This window comes from Sphaeramia orbicularis, chromosome 12 (genome assembly GCF_902148855.1).
Source record: "Sphaeramia orbicularis chromosome 12, fSphaOr1.1, whole genome shotgun sequence".
Taxonomy (NCBI): Eukaryota; Metazoa; Chordata; class Actinopteri; order Kurtiformes; family Apogonidae; genus Sphaeramia; species Sphaeramia orbicularis.
The window spans coordinates 32,924,927-32,943,260 of NC_043968.1; the positions used below are offsets into that span (position 1 = coordinate 32,924,927).

General features: G+C 37.6%; 1 protein-coding gene across 1 annotated transcript in view; it reads left to right on the forward strand.

Annotated features, from left to right (window-relative positions):
* Positions 1-6,108: 6,108 nt before the first annotated feature.
* LOC115429076 (G-protein coupled receptor 37-like 1) overlaps positions 6,109-18,334 on the forward strand; it is a 31,142-nt gene continuing 18,916 nt past the window's right edge. The window contains 1 exon segment of the mRNA XM_075353501.1: positions 6,109-6,574. Coding sequence (XP_075209616.1) covers positions 6,109-6,574 — 466 coding nt within the window.

Here is an 18,334-nt window from a genome sequence, read left to right on the forward strand (position 1 = left end):
ATGAAAATACACTGCAGCACTAAAGCATCTGGAGGCAGGTACAGGCATATTCAGTGTTCACACGTTTGGTAGTTTATCAGCCACAACATAAACTAACAACTAAAACAATGGGAAGGTGCTCATGTTCTCTGATGGGTACTAGTAGTACACTCCATACTTTAGATGCTCTTATTGTAAAAGCAGATTAGCAATAGAATAGAATAGAATAGAATAGAATCTTTGTCATTGCATAATAAATACAACAAAATTGCACATGCCCCCCACATAAAAAAACACAAATAACATTCAAACTAGACTCTTCCCACTCATAAATGCATTCAACAAACACATCAGTATTAAAATAACTCTATATAAAATTCTATATAAAAGTGCATCAGCATTTCTTCTTACAGGAGCGATAGTCTCCTCTTACACTCCCTCTAGTTATTTCAGAGCTAGATCTCTGTGATATTTCTAGTATCATTTTTTACATGACTTCCTGTTGTTTCTTTTGCCAGGTTTTGCTGCAGTCAGGAGTATATTGCTGAGGTTTTAAAACAACTACTGTCAGACTTTTCCCCTTCACAGCTGGTCCAGCTCTCATTCCAGCACTTGTCTCTTTATCATTAACATCCTTCCTTTATATTAAGCTAAAGTGTTTCTCAAACAAAGGCATCCAGGATGATCAACATAGATGATGCCACTGGTTGCTGATGATTTTAGGTGATACATGTTTAGCCGTGATCATGTCAAATGCAGTGAAAGTTCTATTAACCCACAAAGTGCATTTCTTCAACATCATGGAAAAATGTATCAGTAGTCGCTTTTCCATTGACCCTAAAATTGTGCGAATATGACTTGCACATAATTTACCTAATGGAAAAACAACAATTTTGCCAAAACTCTCGTTTTTCGATTAAACGTTTTTGCGCTGGCAAGAGATGGTAAGAGGTGGTACACAAAACTGCAATGAAAAGACCTTTTCCACAACTAGTCACGTGAATAAAAAAAAAAAAAAAAAGATGTTGATGGATGTTATAAGCAAAGAAGAACAGTTTTAAAAGAAACATGGCGCGATACCACACCAGGAAAGCAAATCATTTTTACCTCCGCCAAGGAGGTTATGGTTTCATCAGGGTCTGCCTGTTAGCAAGATAGCTCAAAGTTATGGATGGATTTTGATGAAAGCTTCAAGAAATTTTGATACTGGCACAAGGAACAAATGACTAAATTTTGGTGGTAACCGGGGTGGGGGGGGGGGGGGGGGGGGGGGGCTGATCTGCCTTGCCGGAGGTCTGCACTCCCCTGTACTCTCTGAGGGCTTTTCTAATTTAATTTAGGATGGAATAGAGGGTTAATATACAATAACTAGATAAGCCCTCGGAGAGCGCAGACCTCCGCCAAGGCAGATTAGCACCCCCCTGATCACCACCAAAATTTAATCTAAAGACAGACAAACAAACGAACCCCGATGAAGACATAACCTCCTTGGCTGAGGTAATGAATATATCTATAAATCAATACAATATTTACGTTCATCGTCATGTCTTTGGAATGACTTCTCGTGAAGTCTTGCAATAAGAAAAAAAAAAATCATCGCATTTGTGATTTAATGGAAAAACCGACATTACATACTTGTGTTTTTTCACATTTAATAAATATGGGTAAAGTTTTGCACATATGTCCAATGGAAAAGCGACTAGTGACATTTTCATAACATTTTCATCACTGGATTCATCTTTGGATTAGTGTGATGTGTTAAACTTACTATTCTAGCACACTGATACTTATTATTTATAGAATTTGTAGGCTGTAATTCAGTAAGGTGTGAGAGCTCTACTTAGAATATGTAATAACTTACAGCTTTGGAAACATGAACTTTAAGCGTGGTTACAGGGTTAGCTGCTAGAGGCTGTCAGGCAGTAGACGTATGCCCAGCGGGACCCGAGTCGAGCTGCTTCTCCATCCCAGCGCCTTTCTTCATGTCTGGGTCACTGACTTCTCCTCCTCCTCCTCGCTGTTTGGAGGCCACAAGAATCCCTGGTGGTTTGTAATGAGTTGCAGAGTCAGCACCTATTACACACACAGAAGTGTGTACACACATAGAAGTGTGTACACACATCCATATGCACTCAAGTCGAAGTACACACAGATACTACACACAGTACAGTATGAACAAACACAAAAGGCTCAAAGCATGAAACAGTACACTTGACAAACAGACACATGCAGTAGACGTCCTCACCACACACACAGTATGCAGCTGCACTATCTGCACACACTCATGATATAAAGTAGCTTTTGGAGGCACAATTAATGAAGCAGCAAACAAGGCCACAGTGGGCCACAGTCTCCTCAGGCTCCCCAGTTTATCTTTTCTTTCCCTTGTCTTTGTATGCTTTTTTCTTCCCTCCGCATTTTTTATTCTCTTTTTCTGTCATTTATTATGTTCAATTATATGTATTTAATACATTTAAATTAACACAATTCATCAAACTTAATGCTCAACAAGCCCAGATCTGCAAAAGTCTGGAAGTGTGATATTTCATTAGGATAGGTTAAATAGAGAGAAAAATTCAGTTGGGAACTGACACAAAAGTCCCCACTTGGTCCTTATGGGTAAATCAGTGTTTTTCAACCTTAGGGTTGGGACCCCCACGTGGGGTCACCTGGAATTGAAATGGGGTCGCCTGAAATTTCTAGTAATTGATAAAAATAAAAACCTACTGCTAAAAAATCTATGGTGAGTTGACAGAGATAATCCCAATCCATAAAGACAACTGTGAAACTGAAGCACTGTGGTACTGTTATCTTTCAAATGTTCATTGTGGTCGGTTTCAGATGCTGCAGCGCTTTCATAATTCATAGTTTGAGTTATTGTTTGTTCAGTATTAATTGTCAGCCTTGTAAATCCAGCTGGACTGACTGTACATATCCTGACCAAGGAAAATCAAATTCTCACTTTGGCCGTAATCTACACCTGGCTTTTCTGCCTCCGTCCATAATAATATACATTATATAGACTAAAATGTCACCTAAAATTAATGTTTATTTGCCAGCGTAGTATAGCAAATAATTACATGATCAAAAACAAATTAATTTAGCAAAAAAAAAAAAAAAAAAGTATCCATTTTGAATGTCTGGGGTCACCACAAATTGTGATGTTAAAATGGGGTCACGAGCCAAAAAAGGTTGGGAACCACTGGGTTAAATGAAACCCCTCTATTTTATAATATCTATACTCTGGTATGCTTATCCTTTAAAAGTAAGTTGGAGTTGTAGCCTCTCCACATAATTTACACATGTATTATGACACTGATGTATTTATGAGTTCCAACAATGATCATCCAGCTCTTACTTGGTTTTCAGAATGTCTATCAGATGTTCTAGCTTTTGCCATGTATCTCAGTTCAGTTAAAACATGTATTAGAGAACTGCACACAGTTCTTTCTTGCTTGTTAAATTCAATTGCACTGCTCACCAGTAAAACAAGAGCAACTAAAAGGTCTATTCTTCAAGTTAGTGAAGTTATTCTCATGCAGCGTTGCAGGAATTTGGAGCATAGATAGCACAAATCTAGTCAGATGCTAATTTTGAAATGATAGTTGCTTCTGTGCTGCCAACTGCACTCCAGACTTAACACACTCAACGGGTAGGAAGGTCCTGGATCCTGGCTGTTAAATTATAAGTCACTACTGGCAGAGTTCTTACCAGTTTCAAGTGTTGGTGAACATCTTGACCTAGGTTCATTAAACAATTATTGTCCTGTCTCCAACTTGCCCTTCTTTTCAGGTACTTGAGAGGGTTGTATTCCAACAACCTTCAAAGCACCTACATCACAGTAATCTTTTTAAACCTTTCCTGTCAGCTTTTAGGACTTTTTATTCTATGGAAACAGCACTTACCACTATTATATTATACTACATTATACCTCCGCCAGGAGGTATTGTGATCACTTTGCTCTGTGTGTTTGTTAGCAAGATGACTCAAAGTTATGGACGGATTTTCATGAAATTTGCAGGAAATGTTGATACTGGCACAAGGAAGAAATGATACAATTTTGGTGGTGATTGGGGGGGGGAGGGGGAAACAGATCTGTCTTGGCGGAGGTCTGCACTCTCCGAGTGCTTTTCTTGTATTATAATTGTGACGGAGCAGCTGTAGGCACCACGTCACTCTTGCACAGTACATTTTCCCCGTGTCTCTGTCACCCCTTTTTCCACCAAAAAAAACCTGGCGCTAGAACACGGTGCTTAACTGGTTCCTCCAGAGAACCGGTTTGCTTTCCCATAGACCAAGAGCCAAGTCAGAGCTGCGTCATTACATCAGCATAAAACGTGATCACGTGTCTGGATCTGGTGAGGGAGACGCTGCTCTTGTGTTTACAAGCCTAAATTGCAATCCACAGGCCAAACACAAATATTCACTCTGTGGCATTTGTGATAAACATAACTACGTGGCTTTCTCTATGACATACGTAGGAACATAATGCAAGGATAATCTGTAAACAGATAATTACTAAGGTCGGCAGAACAGTACTGTTACCTAACTTTACGTGAGGCATAGGAAAACACGGACAAAATGAACTTTATGCATTTCAAATGGGTTTATTCACACTGATGTAAAAATAAACAGGCTCAAAAAATGCTTTAAAATTTTACAAATGGGAAGAAAAATCCAGGTGGCGTTGGTGTGAATCTGCCTCCTCATCTGTGGACAACTGTAAAGAACAAAACAAAAAAACGTGCATTAATTTGACATGTTCTCCATAATGTGGACAATAACCCTGTCTACTGGAACACGGTTCAGTTAACTACTGTTAGAACCATAACCCTGTCTACTGGAAACACGGTTCAGTTAACTGCTGTTAGAACCATAACCCTGTCTACTGGAACACGGTTCAGTTAACTACTGTTAGAACCATAACCCTGTCTACTGGAACACGGTTCAGTTAACTGCTGTTAGAACCATAACCCTGTCTACTGGAACACGGTTCAGTTAACTACTGTTAGAACCATAACCCTGTCTACTGGAACACGGTTCAGTTAACTACTGTTAGAACCATAACCCTGTCTACTGGAACACGGTTCAGTTAACTACTGGGTTCAGTTCTAACTTTTATCAACCCACCGAGCGTTTCAGAGAAAACACAGAAATGTTACTGTAGCTTGTTGTTAGCATACCAGCAGCTAGCGACTTAACGTCCGTAACGTTTGTAGCTCTCTTTAATCTCTAAAGTCAACTTTTTGTGAACCATTAACCATGCGTTTGAGAAACAAAACTTACCAGTATCGTTTGCCTCTGTTTGAACAACAGACTCGTCCACAGTCCGAAGCCTCCAGTCCGTGTCTGCTGTGTCCCAGTTCAGTGCACCGGTAGTCGGATTCGCGGTCCCCTAAACCCTGTGGGAGGAGGCGGAGTGTGTGTCCCACGGAGCCACGCCACAATGGAGGTGCTACGAAGTGTTTTCTCCCCACACCTCTCCTGTCAGAACAGTTTCTTCCCCACCGGTCATTAGAGCGTTAGAGGGTGCACACTCAACACCTACATTCTCAGACTCACCTGGACACTGCCGCTACTGCGTCCTCCGCCTCCATGCGTCACTTCCGGTACCGAACCGTAACGCTTCCTGTTAAACCCTTATATGGCGCATTTTGGCGCGCTGTTAAGTCATGTGACTGACTGATTTATTTTTTTTCCCTTGTTTATTCAATATTTTGTTTTTTTTTGTGTTATTTACATTTAAAGTAAAGGCCACGTAAAGGGCATGTTGATACTATAATATTTCTGTAATGTGTGTTATTTGGTTAATTATTTTTTTCTGAGCTTTGAAGCTTTTATTAAAACCCTCTGCTTTGTTGATTTGGTATGCCCAGGGGAGGGGCTAGGGGCTGTATAATGAGGGTTTTACTTCTATGGAGATAGAGAGGGTTTGGTAGCAGGACTGGGGAGTTGCTGTGTGTGTGGATTGTTTTTCCTGTATATACTTTTGTTTTTTTGGCATGTATTTTTTTTTTCAAGTTTATTCTGGTTGGAGCAGTGTTAAATAAATCTAAAAAATAGTTTGGAGACTGAGCCATCATTATTTGAACTTGTGACCTGAACCTGTGACGTGGTGTCAGAAGTGGGATGGCCGGTCGAAGACGTCCCCTCCCACCTACACGTACAGGCCTCCGCTCCCAAACCCAACTGCAGTGTGAGGGCCTGGCAACCATGGAGACCGCCGGAGAAGAGGAAGAGCCCTGGGGGTCAGAGGAGAAAGAGGTCCAGGATACAGAGCAGCAGCCTGCAGCAACAGCACCACCCAGAGCAAGAGACGAGCTGGTGGGTCTAATGAGAGACTTTTTGTGGGGACAGCAGAGACATGAGGAAGACCTCCTGGCCCATCTGCAGGTGCTGGGAGCCGCACTTCCACAAGCGGCACAGCCACCGGGGACACCAGCACGTACAGCTCCAGCAGAGGCCACCAGGGCCACATGGTCAGCTATTAGCCGGAGGATGGACCTGCCCAACCCAGCACCACGACCGCAGCCACACAGCACCCCAACTCAGGTCCTCAACCTGCAGTCCAGCCAGTTGTGTCTGCCATCCCAAGGTCCGCCACTACAGTGACCCCAGGATTCCACAGTTCCAGCTGGGTGAGGACATCGAAAACTACCTCCTGTGCTTTGAGTGGATCGACTGGACCTGGGGATGGCCAGAGGGCGAATGGGCATGATGGCTGGCTCCAAAGCTGACAGGGTAGGCATTGGAGGCCTACACAGCGATAGATGAGGACCGAGCCATTCCTATGACCACCTTCCTGCAGCACTCCTGGGCAAGTTTGACATCTCACTAGAGACTTACGGGCAGCAGTTTCAAGCCAGCACTGTACCTGCTGGAGAGAGCCCAACAGAGACTTATCATAGGATTATATTATATTATTATATTATATTATATTATATTATATTATATTATATTATATTATATTATAACCTTTATTAATAACAGTATATTATCTTTTATTATATTATTATAACCTTTATTTAACCAGGAAAAAAGCTCATTGAGATTAAAAATCTCTTTTTCAAGAGTGTCCTGGCTAAGACAGCAGTAGCAGCAGAAGTTATTATATTATATTATATTATATTATATTATATTATATTATATTATATTATATTATAAATGGACTCTGCTTCTTTGGCCAGACTTCAGTACTACATTTGATAGATTACCATACACTTTTAAATTAATTAGAAATTCACTGTGGTTGAGATCTTATCTGCCTTATTGAATACAGTGACTTTTTTACAGAGTTTTCCCTTTGTTAATGGGTCATTATGGAGTACCTCAATGCTCATTAATTGACCCACTATTTTTCTCCCTTTATATTTCACCTCATGAAAGTATTATTTGTTATGGAATTCAATCTCATTGCTATGCATACAATATTCCTCTATACATGTTGATAATGGTAGATGATCCTTCTCAGGTGATAGAGACCTGTCTGCTTTAAAAAAAAAAAAGGTGGATGTAATAAAATTTCATACTTCTGTATTTGGATAAAACTGCAGTTCATTCAATGTGAACCTAATGCTTGACAACTATGTAGCTTTTTGACTTTTTAAAACAGATTTTAACTGTATGCACAGAGCACTTTTTTAATATTAATATTTAAAATTGATATTCGACAACTGTATTTATTTTTTTTTTATATTGTGTTGTCGAGAGTTCCGCAACAAATTCCGAAGTTTCTTTTGCTTAGGTCCTAGAATGAGAATAAGTTATCTATCTATAGTCACAGCCAAAATTTTGGTGTCATCTTTGGCATCATCCTATCTGTTGACCAACACATTACTAACATGTCTAGAAGTGCCTTGTTCAATCTGTCCAATGTCTTAAAATCTGGTCTTATTGTTTTGCAGATGTATGAATTCTTATCCATGTTTTTTGTTACATGTAGACTGGATTATTATAAGGCAATGGCTACTGCCACAGTACTGTGGCATAAATATCAGTTTGTCTATTATCACAGAGCCAATCAAATGTTAGCATTTGTACTGTGGCAATAAGCAGACACAGAGCCAATCACGGACACTGTTCCATGAACTCATTGTCCTCTTGTTGCACAGTACTGTGGTCATATATGGTGTATATGCCCTGTACACACCACAACAAAATTATCTCAATCCGCAAAAATTAATATTGTTTTGGCCTTTTGTCCACATGACACCAATGTTGTTGGTGCCCTGAAATGGTAGTTTTGGAGGAATGGGTCCCAGAGCCTAACAATCTTCCAACGCCGCCCCTGGTACTGACATATATATCGTCAAAACACCACTGTATGGAAACGATGACACCATCGAACCACGTGACCAGAAGAAGAAAACCCCGGCTATAACCTCATGCATATGCTCACTGCATTCTTCTGTGATTTTAGTGTATCCTGTGGCTCTGTCTGTGTGTGTGTACAGCGCAACATAAGTATGGCATACGTATTACACCGTTTTAACCCAGTTTTCCCATTTCCACCTGGATGCAGATATTTCTGGAAAAGACACATGTATAGACACAAACTTTTAGAATCCACAAAAGAAAACATCACAATCCTTGTCGTCTGGACGTAGCCTAACTGGTCCCCTATCCTTTTCCTGTACCCGGATAGGCCCATGGCATGTGCAGTGTTTATTGCCACAGTGCTGTGGCAGCAGGGTGACAGGTTACCAGTCTACACAGGATAGAACGAGGGCGCTGATTGGCTCTGTGGTAATGGACAAATGAGGAAGTAGTCCTACAGTACTGTGGCAACAGACACTTCATTATTATAATGCTTTGTACTGTGATACAATATATTGGTACAGAAATTGTTAAAATGTTTTAGAACACTGTGACTAGAATCAACAAACATTAACATTCGGAGGTGGAACTGGATGATTACTTCAATCACTGAATCCACAGATTGTTGTTCCCAAAAACTTTAACAATGCTTGCAAATTTATGTACAAAATATTCAGCAGCTTTATGCTAAGGTTGCAGGTCTATTATAAAAGTTTTTCAAAACACTATACCCACTTCTTAATACAAGACAACAAATAACTAAATCCTCATGGGGCTAACAAATTGAAGGCCTTCAAATGGGTCACAGTCACTGACACTCATTTCTTAGAAGCAAGAACACTTGTATCCTTACTGAACATTGAAAATCAGTGAATGTCTACAAGCTAAATGCTCTGCAAAACAAGTCAGCACACTGGAATAAAAGGAGGAAGAGAGGGTCTGGAGTTGGAGCTGAAGATGAGAACTTGAGTGAAGAAGAGGACAGGACAGTGGTGGCTAAATTTATTTGGACACCTGACAGATCTGAAAATATGACCATTTTGCCTCCAAATATGATTTTATTTCATAATCTCCATGAAACATGCAGATGGATGCTCTGAGCACAACAAATATCAGATGAAGTGAGTCCTACAGTTTTTATCCACTTTGAACCATTACATTGATTTAATGACCAGCATAGGCCTTGTACATTCTGTGGAATCACACAGCTGTGTCCTCAGACTCATCACACCAACATCAGTTTAACCCATGATCATGCCTGACAATGATCACATGAGTCATTTGGCTCCTTCTGTGAAAGAACATAATTATGTGATATTGGCAGTAAAAATAGACTGGTTTGTTCTAAGAAAATGACCTAAATCTCCTCATGATGGTTCTATTATATGGTTTATAGAGGATAATGATGTAGATGTTTAATTTATTTCATGGTATTTTAATGGCCAATTTTTAAAAAGAGTACAGATGAAACCTCATACATGTTTGTCCAACACTGTATAGTACATTGCATTTCTTAAACTACAGCAAATGTACTATGTTATTTCCTAACCACAGGATTTTACAAATGTCAGCAAAAGTGGCAATGATCTACTAGTAGTGTGCCTCTACAGAAATTCTAAGAACAACAGATAGTGGTGGAAGACCATGGTTCTTCACAGCTGAGCAGTAAAAATAATTTCCTCCAGCACTATATTTGTGTGTTCAGTGGAGTATACTGATGCTTCAAATACAGAACATTACAACCACTTTGGAAACACACAAGGTCGCTTAGCCATCACTTCAAGACAGAAGTGTCTTGACCTGTGCAAACCAATGTCTTGTTATCTCTGCAGCACAAGACTTAATACAACTTAAGACAAAAATGATGTTCTTGTGTTTTGATATAGTATTAATAGGAGTGTTTATATAGTTTGAATGCCATTTCTGATGTTTTGTAGTTTATGTGTCTTATTTTGTGTTTAGAATATTGGGAAATACACAGAGGTTTGCATGTTAATGAAGGGTAACAGGTACAGACAGACAGACAGACAGACAGACAGACAGACAGACAGACAGATAGATAGATAGATAGATAGATAGATAGATAGATAGATAGTAGATAGATAGATATAGATAGATAGATAGATAGATAGATACATAGATACATAGATAGATACATAGATACATAGATAGTTTACTTGTTTACTTGCTGCAGCTCAACAGAATGTGGTATTCCCACTGAATAAAAGAAAACAGTGCATGGAATCTCTACAGACTCCATCTGTGTTGTGTTCTCACACACAATGTGCTCCTTTAGACATGCATGTAACAAAGGACTGAGAACCAACAAAGATCACCAGCTGTATGTTTGTATAAGGTCAAGTGAACAAACTTATGTTTATAATGTCCCTACAGTTAAATACACACACTTACAAAACAATGTGCTGGTTGAACCAGTAGAGGGCACTGTTGTTCTAATGTGATGAAAAGGAAACCTAAGTTAATATTTCAAACGTCTCATAATTACATTCAACGTAGTGAATATTAAAAGGTCAGCGGAGTGCCATGAAGACAGGTTAAAGAGGAGCTTTGGATAAACATCTCTCATCGAATGGAAAGTGGTCCTTCAAAGTCAACAAAAGAGGCACAGATGATGCAGAAGCCTGTCTCCTACATCCATTACACTCAGACGCTCTATAACACACCGATTTTCATTGATTTCTGCACTGCTTTCAATACCATCAAGTGGCATCAGAAGATTAAGCATCTCCTTAAAGCCTTTTCAGCTTCTCAAGTGTTTTTGGAGCAGACGTCAAACACTAAAAGTTGATACAACACACGTCGATCAGCGATAACACTGTCACTGCCCAGGATTATGGGTGGAGCCAGTTCATTTTTCAGTTGCATTATGTTTTACAAATGGTTTTTATCTATTTATCTAAACTCAGTGAAGATTTAACCGCTTATTCTCTTTCCCATTGTTTATAAATTTGGTATGTGATAAAACAACTCGTCATTATGTTCATACAACCAGTAGTGCTCAATTCAGATTTACTGCTCCAATTTGATTTTTTTTTTTTTTTTTTTCTTTATGTGACTTCAAATTCCAGTCCAAACTTCACTGAATTGTTAAGTGGGAAATCTTTAGTCAAACCTATTGCTGTGTCTAGGTTTTTATGAGGTGTGAAGTCCTGCTCTCATATCTGTTTCTGGGCCTGGCCAAGTGAAAGTGAACGTCAGGGTCCATTTATTTTTTCCTTAAACAATATTTTTGATTATGCAGCATAAAAGACATACATCTCTAGTTTCTAAAACTGTGTTTATTTAATTTGTACCTGAATTAACAACTGGATATATAAGAAAATATATGATAATAAAGTGTAAATGAAGAACAGGAAAGGTTGTAAATGAATGTATTCAACATAAATTCAGAATGTAAATAGCAATGTATAAATAAATACGTTGAAATTATATGCCTGTGTCTAATTTTACATTTCATAATAATCAAATACTATAATGATTTTGAATGTTATTATATTATTATTTTTTTAAAAACGGCAGACAGATGTGTATTAAATATAGTAATGAAAAATATGTGGCCAAAAACTGATAATTTTATTAGTATCTTACTAAATCTTTGATTATTATTCTGGTGCATCACACTGAACAAACACCTCACTCTGTTATTTTTTTGGATTCTCACTCTGTTACCATGAATTAATGTCTTTTAAAACTAAAATATAAATTATATTAGTTTCATTTTTGAATATAATGTATTTTCATATATTCAGAAAAGTGTGGTATGCTAAATATTTACACTTTCCTTGAAGAACAGCACTATTTGGTATTTCTTCCAAACCTTGAATAACTGCTGTATAGTTTTCCTCACTCTGTTGCTTTGTCAGTGATGATAAATTCATGTTTTTATTAAATATTTGGTTATTATTCCTTAATGGGGTATTAAAGTACTTGGTTAGACCATCAATTTGAGCTATTATGGTTGCTGCTAAATTATTTTTTAAAAACAGATATCTTCAATTCAAATTTTATTTATATAGCGCCAAATCATAACAAAAGTTATCTCATGACACTTTTCAATCACTCAAATCGAGGGTATAAGGACTTTGAGCTGAATGTGATTTGTGATACTGCACTTCAGTATTTCATGTTGAGACCAAGTGACGCATTTTTGTCCTCTGTAGGGGACATGAGTTTCACAGCTTTACTTAAAGTTCTGTTGAACTGAACTGATTTGAATCACGGCATGAGCAAAAGCAGTGAAATTATAGGAATTCATTATGTTTCCTTTAGTAAAAGTACTCATTCAAAAGCATAGTTTAGTAAAACTATATATTATCAGCCAAATACACTGGAAGTGTGAAAACAAAAAGTTTAAAATTATTATTCCAACTTTATCAGCAACTGTATATGACATTTGTACCTTCCTTTTAGTGTTGCATTTTACTGCAGAAGATATTTAAGGCTGAAGCACGTATGAGTAAAACCATCAGATTTCGGGCACCTTTTGTCCGCAGTCTGAATGTAGCCTAAAACGCTATGAATCCACCTCAGCTGTAAACTTCTCAGCCAATGAAGCTGCGCCAAAATTCTGTCCAAATGACGCTACAACACTGTAGCTGCTCACAAACTGTGGGACTCTGATCAAACTGTGAAAAACAGAACCTGTGGGGGAATTTGCATGTTGTATTAGTTTCTTTCTTTATGTAAGGATCCCCATTAGTCTGTACCAAAGCAGAAACTATTCTTCCTGGGGTCCATTCCCAGTACTAAAGTATTACAATTTTTACCTTTACAAAGCACATACACTACCAGTCAAAAGTTTGGACTCACCTGGCTTTGCTGAATTTTCTTGACTTTACATTGTAGATTCTCACTGAAGGCATCAAAACTATGAATGAACACACATGGAATTATGCAGTTTAAAAAAGAGTGACATAACCCAAAGCATGTTTTATATTTTAGATTCTTCAAAATAGACACATTTTGCTTTTATTACTTTTTTGCACAGTCTTGGCATTCTCTCGGTGGGCTTCATGAGGTAGTCACCTGAAATGTTTTCCAACAGTCTTGAAGGAGTTCCCAGTGATGCTGAGCACTTTTGACCATCTGTGGTCCAGCTCATGTCATTTAAATGAGAAGGGGAGTCCAAACTTTTGACTGGTAGCGTAGACAGAAACAAAACTAAACTAAACATAGTTAGATTCATTTAGCATTGTTTCATTATTCATTACAGATTTCTTATTACATCCGCCAGGATGTAATGTGATCACTTTGCTTTGTATGTTTGTGTGCGTGCGTGCTTGTGTTTGTTAGCAAGGTAACTGAAGAGGTTATGGACGGATTTTCATGAAATTTTCAGGAAATGTTGATACTGGCACAAGGAAGAAATGATTAAATTTTGGTGATGGGGGGTGCAGATCTGTCTTGGCGGAGGTCTGCGCTCTCTGAGTGCTTTTCTTGTTGTTATTTGTTATCTTATTTGTTCTTAAAGGTGCTGGAGACTTTCGTGACCAATTTTTCATCAAATCTGTTAAACATCAGTCATAGCCTAAGTATCACAAATCTGTACGTCTTTCTGTGATTACTCACCTGAATCTCTTGCATTACGGTGAACAATTTTGAAGTGCCATCCACCATAAACAGACCATATGTTTACAAACAGAGTCTGGAGGTAACTTGGGCATCTTCAGAATTTTGTTGCGACGTGCATTGTGGGAAGCGAAGGCTCGCGCAGCCACCTGACAGCGGCAGCTGCTACAGACATGATGTGGAAACGGCAGGAGCCCCCTTCCCTCTATGCATATTCCTCTAGCCGTTTCCAAGTTTGAGCCGTTTCCGTGTCATGTTTTTTTCATCCATATAATACCATATGGTTGTGCTGCCGCTGTCAGGAACCTCCCATTTCCACAATGCACGCCGCAACAAAATTCTGAAGATGCCCGAGTTACCTCCAGACTCTGTTTGTAAACATATGGTCTGTTTATGGTGGATGGCACTTCGAAATTGTGCACCGTAATGCAAGAGATTCAGGTGAGTAATCACAGAAAGACTTACAGATTTGTGATACTGAGGATATGACTGAGGTTTAACAGATCTGATGAAAAGTTGGTCATGAAAGTCTCCCACACCTTTAAAAACAACATGATTATTTCTCAATAAAAAATATTACAATTTTTACATTTACAAAGCACATAGACAGAAAAACAGAATAGAGAACAGAAAGTTGTGAAAACACAAAGCGGCAAAAGGGAGAGAGTTGGCAGAGAGTTAGCAGTCTGATAAACAAACAACCTTTGGGGATATGGACATTGGACTGATACATTAAAATATACCACTAAATATGACTTCACTCAGGGTGAAACTGCAGAATCACTGCCTGTTACAATATGGAAATGTGCATTTGACAGCTGCAGTTGTTGTTCTCTATCTGTGGATGTGAAAGTGACTCTGTGGTTTTTAGAATAGAGTTGCAGTGTGTCCGTTTGTCCACTAGTATATCATTTACTATTTGACCACAGTCCTGTCTATCCCTCCTCTGTGGCGGGTGTCGTAAATGTTTTACTAGTTAAATGTCAGGTTTGAGGAGTCAAGTGTTTTTGTATCTCCACTCTATACTCATCCAGTTGAGTAAACCGCATCTATAGCAGCGACATTTGATATTAAGGCAATCACAGGCGAAGTCCTTAACTTAAATATAGTGTTCTGTTGAAATGATGGACCTCCTGTAGCTGATTACCGTGAGAGGAAAATAGTATCTCAACCCCTGGACCGTTATTCTTTGTCTTTCTCTGTGTATTTATCAGTCACTTTGGCCTCTTTTGTTTCCACACCATTTCCTTTTGCCTTTTGGAAAACTATTCACTCTGAATGCTGACTAAGACTATCTTTCCACCCTAAACACATTAGTAATTATGTTGTCAATCACAAGCAGGAAGAGATAGAGACAGCAGGGAAGTAATTATAGGTGAAATGCAGGATGATGGAAAGTCAATAACACAAAAGTAAAACCTAAAGATACATTAGTAGAAAAAGCATTAGATATTTTAATTTATTTCCTTTGGTGTGAAATAATTAGTATGTGAAGCAAATGAGAAGCCAAAGAAGATAAGGCAAACATTTTAGAAATAGTGTGGTGATAATTTAGAGGACAAAAAGGAAGGGAAGTAAAGACAGCAGAAAGACATTTAAAACATCAAAATCACATGTTAGTCTATGACAGTATATTTAATACAGCCGCGGAAAAAATTATTAGACCATCAACGTCATCAAAAACAATGGTTATGCAGTCAAAGTACTAACTCCTGTGTGTATCATGTGACTAAAACAGACACAAAAGAAAACATCAAATGCCGAAAAGCACTGTTTTTGGGAGTACAATGACATAATATTGATGTAAGAACTGAAGTGATTTTGGTTATTATCAAGAAAACATGGAAAATGGATAGATATCAGCTCTGAAATTAAACTACTATGAGCTATTTTTTGTATTCATTATATTTGTTCAAACAAATGTACCTTTAGATGTAGCAGGCATTAAAATGAACAATAAATTAAAGAAAGCAAGGGATGGTCTTACCTTTTTTTTTTTTTTTTTTCACGACTGTACATACATCTTTAATATTTATTAGTAAATCACAGATGACACTTCCGAGGTGATGCTTATTTTCTTGCAAATCCCAAAAAGAGCAGCAGATGGCAGCATTAAACCATATGTTGGCCTGAGCATCTTTGTTTATCATGATCCCAACTTGGCAGAGATCCTGAGGATGTGCTGACATTATTGAAAGATAGTGTTGCTCATCACAAAAGGACATGGATTACAGGATAACAGTGACTTTGGTGAAATGGTCTTGGAACAGAGACTGCCTGTTCCACACTGTAAACAACCAGGTTTATTGTTATAAAATGGATAAAGTTTAGTTTTTATATGTATATTACTGCTAAGAAATGGACAGTTTATTTTAATAGGTCTGTTATTGTTATGAAATGGACAGTTTATTTTTGTTTTTTATATGTGTATTACTGCTCTGAAAGGGACAGAGTTTATTTTGATGTGGAAATGCTGTTGCAAAATGGACAGTTTATCCTTGACAAGTACAGCATTTTTGTGTTTAGTCAGAATTTAGTCTGATATGTGTAGGATGTTTGAGTTACTTACGGGATCTGACATAGGAATTTAGAGTAGGTAGAAGGATGGGTTAAGTGGATGAGAGATTCTAAATTAAACTTCATCCCGCTCCTTTTCCAATGTTTTCCTTTCTTTTTTATATAAATAATTTTTGTGGTTTGGTTTTAATGTAATATTCAAAATAATAAACAAACCAACAAAACAAAGGTGAGTATAGACTGAAAGGAAAACTACAGCACTGCGATTTCTTCAACATCCTGTAAATCTAGATTTGTTTCATAAACAAAAGGAAGACCTTTTTAGTATGAAATATACGTCTTTCATTCAATATTAATCCATGACAATAATTTCACAGTGACATGATCTAACAAATTGCTGCTACCAGCCCTGATAAGAAACTTTATATCCTCCATTGATTTACTTAGATGAATTACTTTTTCAAAAAAAAACAAAAACAAAAAAAATTGTGCTGAGGTTTTAATAAAACAAATGAATTTAAACTTCTTTGTCTGCACTACCCTCACCATGCAACACCCAGCCAGAGAAACCGCCTCTGTGTTTGGTCACCTCTCCTCACACACACACACACACACCCACACACACACACACACACCACACACACACACACACACACACACACACACACACTACTGTATAATGATGAATATGTAATTAGTATCGTTTTTTGTCTTGTCCCGTCCTGTCTGTACACTTTCATCTATATAACCCCTCCCTCTATGTATATGTATACAAGCAAGGAATGAATGAACATGTGAATATGAAGTTGGACATTTTTACTTAAACATGAGCTGTAAGAAAAAAAAAGTTGTCCTCTGAAGAGGGGTGGTGGTGGTGGTTTAGGAAAAAAAAAAAATCTACATGTTTCCATGATTTATTTAAGTCACTGTATTCTGGTTATGAGTGAGTATGTGGGTCTGTTGTCTGCTTTGTTTAATGTGTGTCATGCCACAGGTCATGGGTGGTTTGTAGGAGTCTGTGCATGTGTCAAAATAGTCGCAGAAAAATTATGAGACCACCCCTTGTTTTCTTCAATTTCTTGTTCATTTTAATGCCTGGTACAACTAAAGGTACATTTGTTTGGACAAATATATTGATAACAACTAAAATAGCTCATAGTAGTTAATTTCAAAGCTGATATCTATCCATTTTCCATGTTTTCTTGATAATAACCAAATCACTTCAGTTCTTACATCAATACCTATGGCATTGTACTGACAAAAACAGTGCTTTAGGCATTCCATGTTTTCTTTTGTGTCTGTTTTAGTCACATGATACACACAGGAGTTAGTACTTGATTGTATAACCATTGTTTTTGATGACTCTTGATGGTCTAATAATTTTTTAAAGTACACTGCAAAATCAAAATCTTACCCAAGTGTATTTTTCCTCATTTCTAGTCCAAATATCTCATCACACTTAAAATAAGACATAATCACCTAAAGAGTGATTTTTCAGTGAGATATAAGAACTTAATTTTAGACAATAGATCTGGAAAATCTTATTTCAAGAAATCTTACCAAGATAATTTTTACTTAATCATGAGCAGATTTTTTTTTTTTTTTTTTGCTTAGTTCAAAATTTTATTACTTAATTCAAGAAAAAAAAAAAAGAAAAAAAAAAAAATCTGCCAAAGGAACAAGTGAAAATACTCTTGGTAAGATTTCTGAAATAAGATTTTCCAGATCTATTGTCTAAAAATAAGTTCTTATATCTCACTGAAAAGTTACTCTGTAGGTGATCTGTCTTATTTTAAATATGATGAGATATTTGGACTAGAAATGAGAAAAATACACTTGGTAAGATTTTTGAGTTTTGCAGTGTAGTTCATTCTTTTCTCTGTATGCCTGTATGCTATATGTGTGTATAATTTATTTTCTGCGTTGAAATCCA